General features: G+C 38.8%; 2 protein-coding genes across 2 annotated transcripts; both read right to left on the bottom strand.

Annotated features, from left to right (window-relative positions):
- Nucleotides 1-867: 867 nt before the first annotated feature.
- LOC145910695 (sodium- and chloride-dependent GABA transporter 3-like) lies at nucleotides 868-9,659 on the bottom strand. Its single transcript, XM_082997890.1, has 14 exons — nucleotides 8,421-9,659; nucleotides 7,559-7,665; nucleotides 7,359-7,489; nucleotides 7,133-7,259; nucleotides 6,556-6,685; nucleotides 6,015-6,150; nucleotides 4,894-5,028; nucleotides 4,555-4,658; nucleotides 4,077-4,201; nucleotides 3,612-3,724; nucleotides 2,933-3,061; nucleotides 2,293-2,496; nucleotides 1,678-1,845; nucleotides 868-1,141 (listed from the first exon to the last, which is right to left on the bottom strand). Exons 1-14 carry the CDS (start codon nucleotides 8,513-8,515, stop codon nucleotides 1,073-1,075), a joined length of 1,773 nt encoding a protein of 590 aa, XP_082854016.1. The 5' UTR covers nucleotides 8,516-9,659; the 3' UTR covers nucleotides 868-1,072.
- Nucleotides 9,660-11,649: 1,990 nt separating this feature from the next.
- Nucleotides 11,650-17,308, bottom strand: LOC145911153 (EF-hand domain-containing protein 1-like). Its single transcript, XM_082998404.1, has 11 exons — nucleotides 17,195-17,308; nucleotides 16,248-16,469; nucleotides 15,787-15,936; nucleotides 14,939-15,076; nucleotides 14,558-14,707; nucleotides 14,040-14,232; nucleotides 13,494-13,635; nucleotides 12,813-12,891; nucleotides 12,571-12,711; nucleotides 12,016-12,229; nucleotides 11,650-11,938 (listed from the first exon to the last, which is right to left on the bottom strand). Exons 1-11 carry the CDS (start codon nucleotides 17,255-17,257, stop codon nucleotides 11,799-11,801), a joined length of 1,632 nt encoding a protein of 543 aa, XP_082854530.1. The 5' UTR covers nucleotides 17,258-17,308; the 3' UTR covers nucleotides 11,650-11,798.
- Between the last annotated feature and the right edge of the window lie 129 nt (nucleotides 17,309-17,437).

Genomic DNA, 17,437 nt, shown 5'->3' on the forward strand with positions numbered 1-17,437 from the left:
CAAAATAGCTATAATGTTACTAGCGAATCCTTGCACTTTAAAAGAAGTATAGTACCTACATTTTAAAAACAACTTTTTTGTCACTTTATTGTAGGCCTACATATAACATTTGCCTAGAAGCAAAAATTTTAAATTTACTGCACCCTTGTTATTTGATTTCAGCATAGAATAACAGGTCCACTGAGCATTGTGGTTGTTTGTTACATTAAACTACACGTGTATGTGTTTCAAGATATCATTGCTGTTGCCATGCATGCACTAAGCGAATTACATCAAAACCTGAACACAAACCTTTCCAGCTGCACCATAACTGCAGAACAAACTCAAATCACGAGCGAATGCACGCCACGCACCATGAACAATAAACAAGGCATAGAAATCAATGTTGTTAGTATTTTGCTACTTTTTTGCATAGGGTTAGCGATCCCGATCATTTTTCCCCTCAGAGAAAGTAGAACGTGTTTTTGGCTATTTTTATTGGGAAAAACGATGTCCACAAATAAACGAAAAAAGGAACAGGGCGTTGGCTGTCACAACCTGGCCTATACGATTTCAATTTGTTGTTTATAGGAATTGTTTCTAAATGCACAAACTAGTAAAAAACGTGCGTCAGTGGCAACACATATAGCTTGCCGGACTGTTGATTTTTAAATTCTCTACGCTGCTAACTGCGACTGAAATTACTGGTGTTCTCAAACTGTGCGTTGCGACGCTCTATGGTGCGTCATTTTCAGTTTCCAAAGGACAGTCACCTTTTGTAAACATAGGAACAAAACGTCCTGATAGATTTATAACAGGTAAATCGCAAGTGCCGTGAATTTTTCTTAAGTGCGTCGCACACGAAAAAGTTTAAAAACCACTGGAGGATAATCTTCAAAAAATAAGTTCTTTAATATAAAACTTGGCTCAGTCAACGCAAAAAGTAATAATACTAAAACACGTTAGGTATATTTGGAATAAACATGCAAGCTTAGGTATTAATTGCGACATAATGCGGATGAATAGAAGCCCAGGCTAAAGCAATTTGTGATCAGAAAAACGCGAACTATCCGCTCCAAACTTCATCATTCTGTCAGTCTTCAACTTTTTCTTTGCTGCCGTCCGAATCGATTCCATACGGCGTTGCAGCCTTGCGAATTTTCTGAAAGGAAGAAACAATGGTGTTACGTTTAATGACTGACATCCAGCTTACACATATTGAGAATGGGCAACGTAATGTAGTTAGGGATGGCAGTGGAAGGAGTTCATGGTGTAACAAGATATAACTTTGGAAAGCGTATTGATATAGGGGTGGTCCCCTGATATTGCGAAATCCCCTCTCTTCCTCTCTTAACTTGTAACAGTTACGTAAATATTTTGTTATATTTATATTAATTGCGGATGTTAAAAACATTGCTATAAAGGGAGAAAGGTATAGCAGTTTTTGTCACGAGGTTCGCATGATATTGCTGCTGCAACACCAGGATATTCAATAATTTATTCTGAAAATATGTCAAAAACAAAAAGGATATCAAAACTGGCTTGGCATTTCAAATAATTACACAAATATACATCACTATGCATATACATGCGAACTTTCATTTACTATGTTTCATTACATCGGAATCAGCGCCAGTTTGATTTTGTGAGGCATAGGTATACAACTTTTGTGTTAAATTGTCGTAACGTGATACCTACCTCTCGTAAACTTCCTGGGTGTTTCTGAATTTCGTAAATGGCAAATATTGGAACGCAGAGAAAGGAAGACATGCACATCAACCACCCAACCCCGTTCGCCCACGGAGGATAAACGTAGCCACCGATTTCAAGAGCTTTAAACTTGGCGATGTAAAAAACGAGCACACTCTGCGAAAAACACATAATTATAATTCACTGACATCGGAAATTTTCAACACCATACATAAGTAGGAGCCATAATACTGATTCGGAGCTGCATACTACAGTGCTGCACATCTGTTTCGACCTTAATTATCGTCTCTGCGCAGCTGCATGTCGACTGTAGCACCGGACTATAGTTTTCAAACTAGCGTGCAACGAATTTTTCCGTTGAATATTCAACTATAAATTTCTGTGGCTGCTAGTTTGGAAGCTAGTCCATCAGTGCCACGCAGCCACAAGCTTCACTAATGAGACATCGCATGTCGAAACATTGGGCACTACCATTCAAAAGTGATTCTTAAATCTCCGCGTTTTTTCATATAATTAGTCGAAACACGATGTAAAAAGGGATTTTTATTGGTTTCATTTCATTCTGCCCTGTAACACTTTTTAAGTCCAACAACAGCATCTTACCGTAAGCAAGGCAGGAGTGATATATCGCCAGCAGAATTTAATGTAGACCGTCGGGTAATAACCAATCATCTCCTTGATGTTTTCGTATGCCCTGTCAGCCCCGTATACCCAACCGACACCGATCGACTCCATCATGACCAGCCATAGAACAGCTATGCCACTCACGGCATAGTTGTTGAAAAGTTCGAAGATGTACACTCCGGCCTAGAGAAATTTGATTATTAAACTATAGGTTTACAGGCTTCACTGCCTAGTGCCTAGGCATTGCAATATAGCTGGATCAGCCACTCTTTTCCTAACAAGTCAAAACGAGATTTGAAAAATCAAGCTCCCGGTGAGGTTTGAACTCACGACCCTGGGCTGACCAGGCCCAACCCTCTGCCAACTGAGCTACAGGAGGTCGGCGGTTTCTAGGAGTATGTTGTAGCCAAGGTACACTGGTGCGCAAGCGGACAAATTTAGAAAACATTATTACATGGCCGGATCAAATTTGATCTGATCCGGATCAAAAATTTGATCCTTAATCCCCCCCTTAATTACATGGCGCTGTAATCCGGTTGGTTGCTAGGTAACCTTAGTTGTTAGCGTGTATGTTTATATCGGTAAAGAACTTCCGAAGCCGCGCCTCCGACACACCCACCTCTGTGACGTAGAGAAGTCCGAAGAGAAACTGAGCAACACAAAAAACGGCTGTAAATGACTTCGTGTACCCCCGCAAGCTCTTCCACTGGTCATAGAATAAAGTAAGTAAGCCTTCCATGCAGGAAAACTGAAACATAGAAAAGAATAAGTTACTTAAGCAAGTGCAAGTTTTCCACCAAACAGTGATGGTTTGTAATGTGTGCTGAGAAACATTATATTCATCTGGACTAAAAACGTTTTAACGTTTTAAGGCTATAGCCTTAAGCAGTCAAATTTCTTGGCCGAGACAAATATATTTCGCTAAACCGATGCAATTACAAACAAGACAAATATATTCATCACGCAATTAAAGACCTCTGCGCAATAAACTTATATATTCATACCGAAGCATTTGCAGGGAGTATTTTGCGGCAATACGATGCCTTAAAGAACAAGTTTTTGTGTAATCATTGTTAATAGCATTAACCACGTGTTGTGTTAATATTCTTGACGGAGTTTTGGAACTACGCCTCGACTGTCCTTAAATCCTGAAACAATTACCACAAACTGGAGACTTTTCTTGATAGCAACAAAATTGCCGAACCAGATAAAATTCAGTGGTAAAATGTCCAATAAGAACCGTTTTGGGAAACCCCATGGGAAGGACATAATAGTTTGTTGTAACTCCACAAACTTACCTGACTATCAATGGCCACAATAATGAGCATGAAAAAGAACAGGGCGTTCCAAAGTTGTGGCAGAGGCAGTAATGACAAACCCGTCGGATAAGTAAGGAAAGCTAGTCCCGGACCTAAACAACGAAAACGCAATCAGAATACTATGATATTGTTGTACAATAGACCATGGAATCGAACATGCCAAAAACGTGACAAAATCTTTGTGTGCTCATGCACAAAACGGCTGCAGAGGAAGTTTTGTTTCAGTTTAACCGCGAAGAATTCTACAATCTCTTCCACAAAGATCTTTTGGCATAAAATAGATTCTAAATGACGTTTTTGTGTCATTTTTTTTTTTTGATGAGTAAAGCAGGACTTAACTGGTAGAAGCAAACTTTTTTAAATACAAAAGTTGCAATGAGTTTTTTCTCTGTTACAAAATTTACACACAAAAAAACAGATTTAACAAATTGACAAATTTCGCACCCGAAGCAACGACGTCTGATACATTTCTCCGCATAACGAAGGCCATGTTTCCAAGAACTGAAAATACTGCAAACCCGGCAATAAACGAAGTCATGGAGCATGAAGCCGACAGGTAGATCACATGTCTGCAATGACGTAACAAAGGTGATTGAAACGTCACAAACTCGCCACGCTTCTGCAATTGACAGGATTGATTGCGCCTTGTGCGTTATCTGCAGTGTTACCAGTTGGGCGCTTTTTACGCCCAATTGGGCGTGTTGTCTTGGGTGTTTGCGCAAAAAATTGCGCGTGTTGTCTTAAGCAAAATTCATGTATCTAGTGAAAAATTTTAGGCTAATGAACTTATGTACAGACACACTGCTGGTATCAACTGCCGTTATATCATTTTATCTATAAATTAGCTGTGATTTTGCAAGTACGCATGGAAGCAGAAATTTCCTGCGAATATTGTTGGATAAATTACAGCTACATGACTTACTTATAGCAGTCCATGTTGAATTCATTATAGCTACCAAAAGCAATCATAACGGAAAATCCAATTGCATAAGAATAACATACTTGGCTGCAGGCTTGAACCCATACCTGTGGAATCATTAGGTTACAAAACAACAGCAAAAACATGTATTTTAGGCACAGTAGAGCTTTAAACATAATCTAAAAATCAGGGTAGTCTAAAAAAGAGGTAAAGTAAATTAAAATGAAGTTTGTTAAAAACGAAATATTTCACCGCCTAATAAGCACAAATTTGGCTATCACCCATACGTTTGCCCTCTACAGTACATGGGTGACGTGAAAAAAAAATGTCCCAATTACTTACGTTCGGCTCAAGAAGTTTTGTTACATTTGGTTTGAGATAAAATTGTATTCCGTCTGCAGCCCCTTCCAGTGTACATCCACGCACTAACAACACTAACATGATCAGATAGGGGAAAGTTGCAGTGAAATAAACCACCTGGTAAAAGTTGATTGGGTTTAAACTAACAAGGGAGTCAGCTCTTAATTTTAACGTTTCGTCGTATACAAGTCTTCATGTAAACGTATACCACAAAAGTTAACTCAATTGGTATTGGTTAAGGCTCGGGACTAACGAATGTTTTATAGCGCCCATAAATGTGAGAATGTTTGGTGTTTTGATAAGCTTTCAGGATGTGATAAGTTGTCAAAGAAAATCTTTTTAGAGGAACAAACCATGTAAATTTTGAAGGCTATTGAACGTTCCCTTGTTTTGCTGCGGTTTGAATGCAAATAAGACAGTTTTTTTATATACTTCTACCACAAAACTGACCCAATCACATTAGCGAAGTCATTGCCAATAATTTGAAATGTATTGAATGAGTCGACATGCGCAAGCAGTGTTACTCTGCACTATTTGTCATCAGTGAGTGGTCAGACAGTTTGATGCCGCAGTCTTAACAACAGCAACGGAACGAAGTTGTCAGACATCCGTTTTTTTTGCGCGCTTCAAATGTCTCCGAAACTTAGTCAGCGAAAACGAAGTGGTGTGCAACATTTGCGGGAATTCCTAGGTGTCCAATTCGGCAGTTTCTTTTTGCGCCATTTCGTTCTGCTCAATTTACCCGTCGTTCTGTTAATTTGCACCAAGGTATGCACAGCTGTGGCAGTCTAGACTGTCCCATAGAATGCTGCAAACCTCAGGCCGAAAGAGATTTGCACTGTCGAACGCTTTGCCATTTAACGCTATTTTTCAACTAAAGTTGCACGTAGGACGAATAATGGCTAAGAATATTTCGATATACTTAAATTTGATCAAATGCCCTTTCGCAAACTTTACATTGTTTTAGAAATGTTTCTTGGTCATTAGGCGAAACGGTAAAGCGAAATAAGTTTTCGCCGGTTTCTGATAGTATTTGCACAACAAGAAAACCTTGGGAAGGGCATATTATATATATTTACAAAATAGATAAACTTCTAACCAACCTTTCCCGACCACTTTACGCCCCTGAATATGCAAAAGTATACCAGAACCCAGGCTGCTCCGAGGCACAATACCATTTGCCAGTTCGCCATAGAACCCATTTCGTGCAAACCGGCCGACTTGCGAAGAACATATTTGCTACAAAAAACATGCATGAGTGTAATATACCGTGACACGTGACACATTAAATTTTGCACTAAGTATGAGTAAATGCGAATGCGCCTTTCGATACAACAATGCAAAATATGCGCACACTGTTTTAACAATTGGTGCGAAAATTTGCTTTGTAGATAATCGCGTGATACAAAAGGGATTGCAAAAATTTCTAAAAAGTTGCCAGTAACTGCTCTTTTGTGTTCAACTCGAGTTCCGGAATTCCCAAATGAATTATTTTCAATCATTACAGTTGCGCCAACACACAACGATGTACTTCCGCGCTCTCGTTTTTACCGCATGTGAAATTATAAAGCAAAATGTTGTAGCCTACCCAAAACAAAGGGTGCTGATATTGTGCATCAAAGTTAACAGAAGAATAATACCCACTTCCAGAATTCAATCACAGGCAGAACGCTCCCGTTTACAGTAGATTCGAATGCTGATTGAGTGGAGTTGCCGTTTGGGTCGAAAGTAAACTTGTCATATGGGAGACACGAGTTGGTGTTCCACCAGTTTTCTGCACAACAAAACTTTGCAATCGACCAATAATGCGCAAATGGCGATTATTTTATGCCTAAATCATAACTTTTTGAGATTAAATTTAGATGAAGACTGCTGCATAACAACCGAAACGTAGATATTTATAAATACTATTGCCAAATATATTTCGCAAAGCAATTGCTTTTTTATAGACACTGATGATGCTTTTAAAGCGAAATATATTTGTCTAATTTAACGAGAATGACAGATTTCAGCCTGAAACGAAAGTTTCTTAAGATAGTGGAATTATCTGTAGAGTTTATATTAGTGGGCGTTTAGTGATGATAATTAAAATTAACATTTAAATTATCAAATAAAGTTACATACAAGGTTTCCTGTCGTATACTATTACACATAATACGCTGTGACACAAACGAAAACAGTCCGACGTTTTATGTTAGATTGCCTGTTTATTCAAACTTACCACAACTCATCCAGGGCAGAACTCCCGATGTAAGTGAATGTACGAAATAGAAAATCGCCCACGCCATCACGACGATGTAATAGACGTTGCTGTAGAGAACCACTAACGCACAGCCGACGCCAACACCCTGCGAAACTCGCACATTATGTATATTTACGAAAGCTTTTGGGGAGAAATGGAAAAGATGCTCCCGATATATCTGCGGAAGGTGGATTTAACAAGTTACCTTCATTATTGGTGCTATTTTCCACATTTTGATTCCCGCTTCTCGAGTAAACTGGCCCATTGCAACTTCCATAAAGAAAATAGGAAAACCGCCGAAGATGACGAAGACGAGGTAAGGGATTAGGAAAGCTCCTACGACATATACCATAGGGTTACATGAGTACATGTTGTCCCGGCAATATTACAACACATGGTTCTCACCTCCACCATACGCAAACACGATGTAGGGAAATCTCCATATGTTTCCCAGACCAATAACAGCGCCAAGATGGGCGAGGAAGGACTGTAAATTGCTTCCCCATGCTTGCCTGCGTGTAACACGAACATTTAAATAAACGCATGCTGGGCAGTCAAAGGCTTCTCCCACAAGGATAGTAATTCGCCAGTGTTTGAGGTATACCAGCAGGCATGTTTACCACAAAATCACCAAATTCCCAGTACTTATATCAGGAGTACACGTTTGGTAAAGTAGGCGTTGATGTTTATTGCGATATTTTAACATCTTAGGGTTCTAATAGATTAACACTGGACCTACAGTGGCACAATAAGGTCAACATTAGCAACTTGAAGCTGACGCACAAATCCTTTAAAGCAGTAATAACCAATCTGTAGCCCACATGTGGCCCTATGGAGCAAATTGCAACGCACTTTTGATTGCACGAATCAACTAAAAAGGGATGTTATCGGTTATAAAATTCACGGACCCAAACATTGAAAATCCAATGTGTGATACTGATTTTAAAGTTATTTGTAACGTCATAATGTACTGAACTGTCACAAGAATCACTGATCAAACGTGATTATGTGGCAGCTTCTTGTTTGAAAACTTGGCAACATCAGGAAAACCAACTTTCTCATTAAAAACCATGACTTGTGTGGCCCTTCTCGAAAAAGGAACATCAATTTTGTTGGCAAAATTAGCACTTTGTTTGGACACCACTGCTTTAAAGCGTCAGATTGTGAAGTGAAATTTAAACATGGATACATCAAAATAAGCTTGACCCGTCTACATAAAACATTTTATATCTTTTCTGTGAGTAATGTACAGTAGAAATAAAATCACCGTTTTTTGTAGTCACGCACGGAAAGACGACTTCCTCCCTTGCTATCGTTTACTTCAGCATTATGCCCACCAAGCAAGCCATTGGAAATGTCCATATTTCGTCGTTCTGTCCTACCACTGTCCCAATATCTGAGTAAGTAAACAGAATATTATTTCTGTAACGAAGTACCAACATTTTCCAGTGAAAATTATTTCCAAGAGATTTTAACTTGGCATCTCATAGTTGATACACAATGTTATCCTTTCGTACGAACACAACCATCTACATGCAGTTTTGGTTTTGCCTTTGTTGGACAACGACCCACTTTCAAGAGAAGTGATAAAGCAGGTATTGGCAGCATAAAGTGGGTTATCGGTACACACTTAAGTGGTTTGTTGTGTAATCGAAACCTTCAGCCATATGACAGTTCCTTTGCTGTTTAACGACCACACATGAAAGTGACGATAGGTGTGGTGGGCTAGCTCTCAAGGGTGACAAATTATCAAACGCTATTGAAAAGCCAATAGTCCATGCGGGTATAAAGTAGACAAAGGGTGTTTACACAAGTTAGTAAATTAACCTTTTTACAATAATTAACGTTCAAAGATTGCAATCGAAAGTAAAAAACATGAACTAGAATTACTTCAAATGGGAGATTGAACCGTGGTTTTTGAGCGACACCAACCTAGTACCAACCCTGGCGGGCCATAGTTTAAAGACCCAACGTGTAAAATTTAGACCTCGGGCACGAGTTGGCCAACGCCTGTTTTAAGGTGACTTTATGGCATTAGGACGTCAAATATCTCAAACATATTTGTCTTGCGGGCATCCTGTAATCGAACCATGTACTTTCCGCCTTCTTTATAGTTTGTTCTACTTATGCGTCAGCGTATTCAAAACTCTCAATGGCCACCACGTTACCAGAGCGGTGTTCACTGTTGAGTCGGTATAGTTGATCAATATAGCACTTGTAATTTAAAACCTCACAGTCTCGAGTAAAACGAACCGGGGTGGATATTTCCCTTTTTCTCGCGCTTACGCCTATGCCATCCACCGTGTACAGGCTGGTTTATTTGTCCATTTAACACCTACTTCTACCTCCAACAATATACCTGCATGCCTCTTGCCAACCCTTAACACTCTATACTGTACACTGCCCAGTAAAGGCCCTACAAAAACTACGCCAGACACACCTAATTGTACACCAGCATTGATGCTGTTCTTGTTTCAACGGCAAACATCAACAAAACATTGATACGTTCGTCCACAATGTCACGTGCAAATAAAACATAACAAACAACAGCAGAAAGCTTGTCGACTAAATAGCCTGGCGGAGGTTTTTTACGATACATTCTTCTAGTATGTGGAAAAGCGTTGTGACGCTACAATGGACTTTGCGCGCGGTCTCAAACAGTATTTCGAAGAAGGCATGGATAGGGGGCGTTTTGTGGGCGTTGCCTGAAGTGTTCTCCCCTCGACGCGATTGATGACAAAGTCACACCAGCGATCGTTCGCTTTATTGCTTGTTTGCCACAGGAAGTAGAGGTGAATGTCACATCAGTATTCCAGGGCATAGTCTCATCAATGCTGTGCAGCAAACTAATCACAAAGAACCTCGAAATTTTTAGATCAAGTTGCGTAGGAATTTTAGTTCTTAGAACTACAACTTTTTCCGCTCCGTCAAAATAAAATAAAAGCCTAGATCAGGAAATTCCAGGATCCTTATTATAGCGGTGAATAGTTTAACCTGGACAACACTAGATAACCCTGCGAAAGGCCGGTGTTGCAGCTAGATCAATTGAACGATTGATTAATCAAATTTTAGTAGCATGTAACATACGTCACAGAGGCCAGCGCTTGCACAATCCCATACTGCGGCCCATATGATAAATTCATCGAATGTTCTCGAGTAAAGTGAGTCATTCAATATCCTGGTTACCACATAAAATATTATCACAAGATACAAACTCTTGTATTAAACTAACCATTTTAATGCGTCCCGATAATACAAAGAGGATCAACTCCTTCAGCTACTGTGCAACAGAATGTGTGAACAAGCGACTGCTAGTACAGCACGCGTGAATCATCTATATCCGCTCCCACAGATAATCTTGATGTGTACTGTATTTTATGTTCCTGCAATATATTACTTCAAGCGCCTCATAATATCACGTGACATTATTGACCAATCAGCTCTCATAATGGAGAGCGTTAAAGAGCCCAGTTTAGACCGGAAAATTCATTCTGTTTGCTGCCATTCTATTTGATTCCATTCGATTCTACTTGTTTTATCTTATTACTGTTACACTGCTAATATTACTGAGACTCTACAAGCTATTCGCTGGCTTGGGATTTATTCCCATAGCCTGATAATAAACTGTTTATTTGGAATCAGCGGTTTGCTGGTGAGAACGAGGCAGAAGCAGATTTAACAATCGAAGAGACTCGATAACCGCTCAGGCCATCGAGACACTGTTAAATATCTCTGAGACACTTCGAGTTATTTACAAGCAACAATACTTGTTTTCTGTGAGCTGCGGACAGATGGTAACTGCGTCTACCTACTAGGTCTCATCAGTACCGCTTGGTGTGACTCGTGTAGACGAAGCATTCACTAAGAGGTTTTGGACACTAGAAATGTTTTTTTTCCAGCAACGTCCAATTCAGTGCCTCCCAGGTCATACCTCAACCTTCCTTTAAGAACAGAACATATAGGGAAGATACTTTTACACCGGGTCACAAAGTTTTTTCCAAACTTGATCCACATATAAGCCTATGTAACATAGAAATCTGTGCGAATATTAACACTACGATTTGTGTAGTATTTCAACTCAAATTTGTAAACAAAAATAACAGGTGGTGGCCCTGTTTACACCTAATCATTAAAATTCTCACAGATTTCTGTTTTACACAGACTTATACGTGGATCAAGTTTGGAAAAAACTTTGTGACCCGGTGTAGTAGTATTTTCCAACATATAGAAGTCCCTGGCCTTTGACTATGTTTATGTTCATTTAGCCTTGTACTTTTCCGCTTTGCACAACCACAGAAAATGGTGGGAGTAACCAATATTTTCGTTTCGTGTCAACAGTGCAGTTTTCATATGAAAGTTTTTTTGAAGCGCCGGTTCTTTTTTCTTCAATACACGTGTTCAAAATTACTGAGTAAAAATATTTCAATGTGGAAGATATTGTTTGATAAACGTTCAAAGCATTCTGAAATTGTAAACATGAACAACGACAGACTATATAAAGACCTATATGACCATTTTATTGTACAAAAACACATTTGTTTCGAGAGAATACATTTGGACGAAAATTACACTTGAAGCATGGGGGATCGCATACACGTAGAGAAGGCAACAACATACACGGTCGCTTACACAAAAATCACAATGTTTATTCTTTCTTTCCTTCGGTTTTCCTGTGTATGGCCTGGATGCTGTTGATGGTGGAGACGGGATATTGATCAGCGCATCTCTCTAAGTAGTTGAGTACGTACTCGTCGCAGTTGGTGATCACGAAACGGTGTTTGAAAACTGCGTGGCGAAAGAATCCGTTTAACCAAAGTCAGTAACCTATGATGTGACGAAACAAAGAGATTTGTCCATGTTACCTTGGATGGTTGCCCCAATGGCAAAGTCTCCTGGGCCGTAAAACTCTGGGTTCTCGACATCCGACCCCGGTTTCGAGATGCGAGTTGCCTCCAGGAACTTCCCACCAATGATCCCCGAATTTCTCTGCGGAGGCTCGAAGATGCTCACCATGTCGTCCGAGAGGCGGTACGAGATGATGAAGCGGCGGTTGCGATCCTCCGGACGCACGGAATCCTGGCGGACAAGGAGGATGGAATTGCTTTCATATTTGTATGCAAATTATCAGTGAATGCTCATTTTCGTGGCGAAATGGAAAAGTGTGGAAATATTATTCTGGTTCTATATTTGTTTTGTCCTAATTTTGCTCTTTTTCATAAAACTGTTACATAACGATTGACCGAAAGGTACCACAAAGTGGAAATCTGTGTGCCCGCTAGTCTACCAGCTAGCCTGTGCCACAGTCACCAGCTGCACTGATGTGACCTTACAAGTTGAAACAGTGTGTACACCTGTCTGCAGCTGTTATAAACAAATTCAATACTAATGAACGTCGGAGCAGTTTAAAGCATTCTCACCATTGAAGCCTCGTATCTGAGAACTTTGTGATCGTTTTCCAGCATCTTGATGAAGTCTTTCTTGGGAGGTTGGGGGACCAGAGAGAGACAATTCTGCACGGAGTCTTCCAAGGAACCAAACCCATTGTAAGGAGGCAATTCCTGTGGGAATGTTTGCAAGATTGTGTTTAGGATGACTTTATCTTCAAGTGACTTGGGTATGTTAATGAAAAAGAGTTTGCGGAAAAGTTCAATTTACTAACCATTTTTGGAAGATCATTGGCAGGACCAGTAACAGGTATTGGTTCAAAGTTGTTTACGTTGAACATCATTCTGTAATATCTGCATCAAAACATAATTGCTTTAATGGGCGCCTGACTCGATAACTTTCATGGTATTATCGGTGCCCATTTTATTTCCTTGTATATTGTTCTTTGCGTAGTTGCTTTTTTTCGCAAAATAAACATGATTTGATTTGATTCAAGTTTATTTAACAGCCAAGGCTAAAAGGTTATGAGGGAAACGATTGCACACAAAAGTTTTCTGTAACAAAAAATTAGTCAACCTAAAATCAGCGCAGAGAAGGCCAGAGAAAATGTGAAAATAAAATTTTGAATCCTTAAATAAGACTTTATATAAAGACAGAAACTGATGATGCCAAAAGGCGAGATTAATATGTCTGTCAAACAAATACAAGATCATACACTGGCCTTGATCGTCTGTCACTCACTTTCGACTTTCCGGAATTAGCGCAGATGGATGTATTTCCAGGAACTTAATATTACCGATATTAGCCTATATCATAGTGGCTAATTTCCTTTTAGTGCCGTTTTAAAGGTATTTTTGGCTGCTAGTCCTCACAAAATGCCATTTCCGTGCCAATATAACTATTTTTTAAAACCACACCGATGTTTTGATTACGTCAGTCGTTACGTCATCATTACTTTTTCGTAAACTCGTCGCAGTCGTAAATAAGAACTCTTCTCCCATAGATGAACAGTGTCTTCCCGATGGCGAAATCCTGTGGCGTGAACCACTTTTTCACCTCGTGATCCGAGAGTTCCATCACGATCATAGGAAACGATGCTAAAAATTTAAGTGATTGCGTGTCGGAATCCAAACACATTACGGACGTTTTCAAACTTAAACTATACGTTTGATTACGAAGCTGAGAATTGTGACAATTTCGTACGTGTGTTATTCCAGGACTTTGCAAACAAAGGTAATTTTACTTGTACAAAAACTCATTTATTTCGGTCGTGAATCACAAATATCACCTAAGATTTGTAATGGGACCTTTATTTTCTTGCGATCATTGGCGTAAAAAGGCCATGCATAAAGTCACACATATTTTTTGTATGGGTTTGCAGAATGGACAAAGCTGGTAAAGCCCTGTGCTCTATACAATGTTGTGCTATATACAATGTTGTGCTTTATTCAATGGGTTTTACAGGTATGTGAAGACCTTAAACTATCATGGCAAAGCTTACAATCCACGTTGTTTCTATCCTTGGGGAGCCTCTGTCTCCTTAGCAACACGGGGAAGGGATCGTGGCCGTCGTTCGGTTTGTGAACCTCGCGGATTTCAATCGAGTCGTCCACAAGGAAATAGTGCAACACGTACGGCCTCATTTCCCCAAACATGGAATCACGGTCGTCCCACACGCAGTAGAAACGCAGCACCTATCAAAGACGGGATTTGTTTAGAAAAAAAATGTCAATTACTATAATTTTATCAATCCGTACAGTTCTAAATCCAATATGTTTGGAAATAACTACAATATATTTCGCTACAGGCACATCTATTTGGGAAGGAAGTCTGTAGGAGTGTTGGTGAAATAACGATGTATGAATGGGGCAAAACAAATTGCTTCGTTTAAGATTATATTTATGTCTATTAAATTGTGGTTCATTTTTTTAGCGTAAGCCATTGTGAATAAAATGCCTTTTTGTTGTAATTTCCTATCGAAACGAAAAGTTTGGCCTTTAAAAAATGTGTCAAGTCTACCTTCCTGTCAAGTTTGAGGAACTTCTTGAGCTTGTCAAAGTCAGAACGTGTAGTGTAGGAACGGAGTGGCTGCTTGCGACCCTCTGTGTATGGATCTCGAGGCACAGACTCTGGGTCATTTAGAATCAGACCTTCACTCTCCATAAAGTTCTGAAATAAATTGAAGATATATCATAATTATGTCCCTAATTACTTGTGCCATTTCAATTTGATATTTATGTTCTTATTTTCCTTTTTAACAATTTGGAAAACCCATTATTGGATAAAATTTTTAAAAAATTGAGTAGTCGTAGTTTTAATTCAATAAAACTGCTAAAACGCACTTAAAATTTGAATATTTTCATATCACTATAATAGATAAATACAATTTAATATAATTACAGATGTAAACTTGTCACAGTTGGTGATTCTGAATGATTTTCCATAGAAAACAACATTCATTCCCAAGTTGAGATCCTTCCAATGCCAATGGTTTCCTTGGTCATCTTTTGGCAAGCGTTGTCTCTTGATCAACTTGCCCTAGTAAACATTTCACCGGTTAACTAATAGCTTCAAAGCTTTTTACATACATCATGAGGTTTTCAGGCTTGGCAGCCCAGGCAATTCAGCCTAGCTGGATCAGCCACTTTTTCCTGACAAGTCAGAGCAAGATTTGAAAAATCAAGCTCCCCGTAAGGTTTGAACTCACGACCCTGGGCTGACCAGGCCCAACGATCTACCAACTGAGCTACATGAGCTCAGTGGTTTCACAGGGTATACTGTGGCCAAGGTACACTGGTGCGCAAGCGCACAACTTGCCAGGCAACCTTCACAAAATATATACGTAGGGGATCTCTACTATCATGCCATTGCATGTAATATTTTTACATATTGAGAGTAAAATGATTCAAGAGATATTGATTAAGCCTTATAATTTATAACTAATACCTTACATTACATAATTTATTCTCCCGCTACAAGCAATCGAAAATAGTGCAAAACAGAGTACACTGGACCTTAAAAGCTTTGATTCAAGATATTTTGATTAACCATTGTAGTTTTAATTGTTTAAATGCTGCAGTACTAACATATTGTTCATTTACAGCACAACACAAAATATGACAATTTGATTTCTCAGCAAAACGTTTCTTTAGGTATCACATGTGGACCTAACAGACAACTGGATCAATCATATTATAACTGTGTAGCACATAACTATGCACATGTAATCTTTGTAGCAGCGTATTTACCTGAGGCATGCCAGAATTTTCAACATGGGGTTCCACAACAGAAATGCTGTCATCTTCCAGATAGAAGAATATTTCTACTGGCCGAACTCTGTAAAACTCCTGTGGCGATTCATGAACAGTTTCTTTGAAGTAGCCAATGAACTTCAAAACCTTGGGAAGAGTTCATATTTTTAGCTAGGAAACTACAGGACGATAGCCAGATGTACATCACATGTTAAAGAGTCAAGAAAACAGTGAATTTTTTAAACAAATTGCAACAAAGAGGTATGAGGCAATATGGTATAATGACTTTCAAGAATTTATTTTTGAAAGGCAATATATTATTCAAGATATACATTTTATCAGCAAAGGCACAATTATTTTTGTGTTTTTCATTTTTTACAGTTTTATATGAAAAACCATGGCAAATTCATTTTATTACAAACTAGTTTGCTTGAATTTAACGTTGGTATTTTTGATACCTTTTTGTCAAAAGCCAAGTGCGCCGGCACAAATGTTTCTGGTGGTGCCTGCTTTGCTTGACCATAAGTAAGTGTGGGCATCTTGTTGGCAAGCTCATCAAGTTCCGCCTCAGAGAGCTGGTTTACAGTCAAACGCTCACCGCCCAATCCTACCGATGGGGAGTGCTGTTGAGCATAGCCATTCTTGAACTTCAGAGTGTTGGTCACATGGTAGCGAGTTTTCTATGAATGAAAACAGTAAGCGCATTAGCTAGAGTAATACACTCAATTGTCTTTATAGTTGTGGAAGGTATGATTGTTCTTGTCTTTCCATTTTGTTCAAACAACTGCTGACAAAATGATACAATAACATGTTTCCACTAAAATATTTTAAATTACTATATGCTGTGTGGTATACAGCATTTGTCATGGTAGAATCAGATCCTATTTGTTTATATTTACTTATGTCATAGACCTTGGTTTATTGCTAATTTGGTGTGATATTCGAGGTATATACAATATATTGGTAATGTTTTTTAAACATAAACTTTTAATATTCTAAATATTTAATCCAAATTTTTCGCAAATTGTGACAAAAAATAGGTCTATTACATCTCAATATCTGAATTTGGTTGGATTTTCCAGATTCAACCTTGCATATATAAACTAAAGCATGTTTCAGTTTCACGAATATGCACAAACTACTTATAGTTAGATTCTTGCTGAGCTACAATGTTCTCCACAATATTGACACATAAATTGACTAACTGCCAATATTGTTGTGTGTCTGTTGTAACAGCAGACTTGCTAGTTCTCTTTGGGCATGTGCTAACTTAAATAACCTGACTGGGTTTAATAACTTATACAAGCATACAACTTTTGTTTTACAATTTGTTTACAGTCTATTTAACTTCTGTAAAAAATATATACAGTTCGTAATGAATAAAACTTTGCAACAAGACCCTTACTGTTGGATCTTCAAATGTGTTTCCTGGGAGAAAAGGTAAACCTTCTGCCCTGGTTGTCGCCATCTTTGAAATTGTAAACACAGTGGCTAAATGGATCCTATATCAAACCAATCTGTGAAATATCACAGTGCACCAGATTAGAAAGTGGTACCAAAATACTAAACAAAATAGTCTAAACTTAAAGTTACAGATTTGCTAACATAATGTCCAGTTCAGCAATTGCAACGAGAAATGTATTTCTGT

This window comes from Ascidia mentula, chromosome 8 (genome assembly GCF_947561715.1).
Source record: "Ascidia mentula chromosome 8, kaAscMent1.1, whole genome shotgun sequence".
Lineage (NCBI taxonomy): Eukaryota > Metazoa > Chordata > Ascidiacea > Phlebobranchia > Ascidiidae > Ascidia > Ascidia mentula.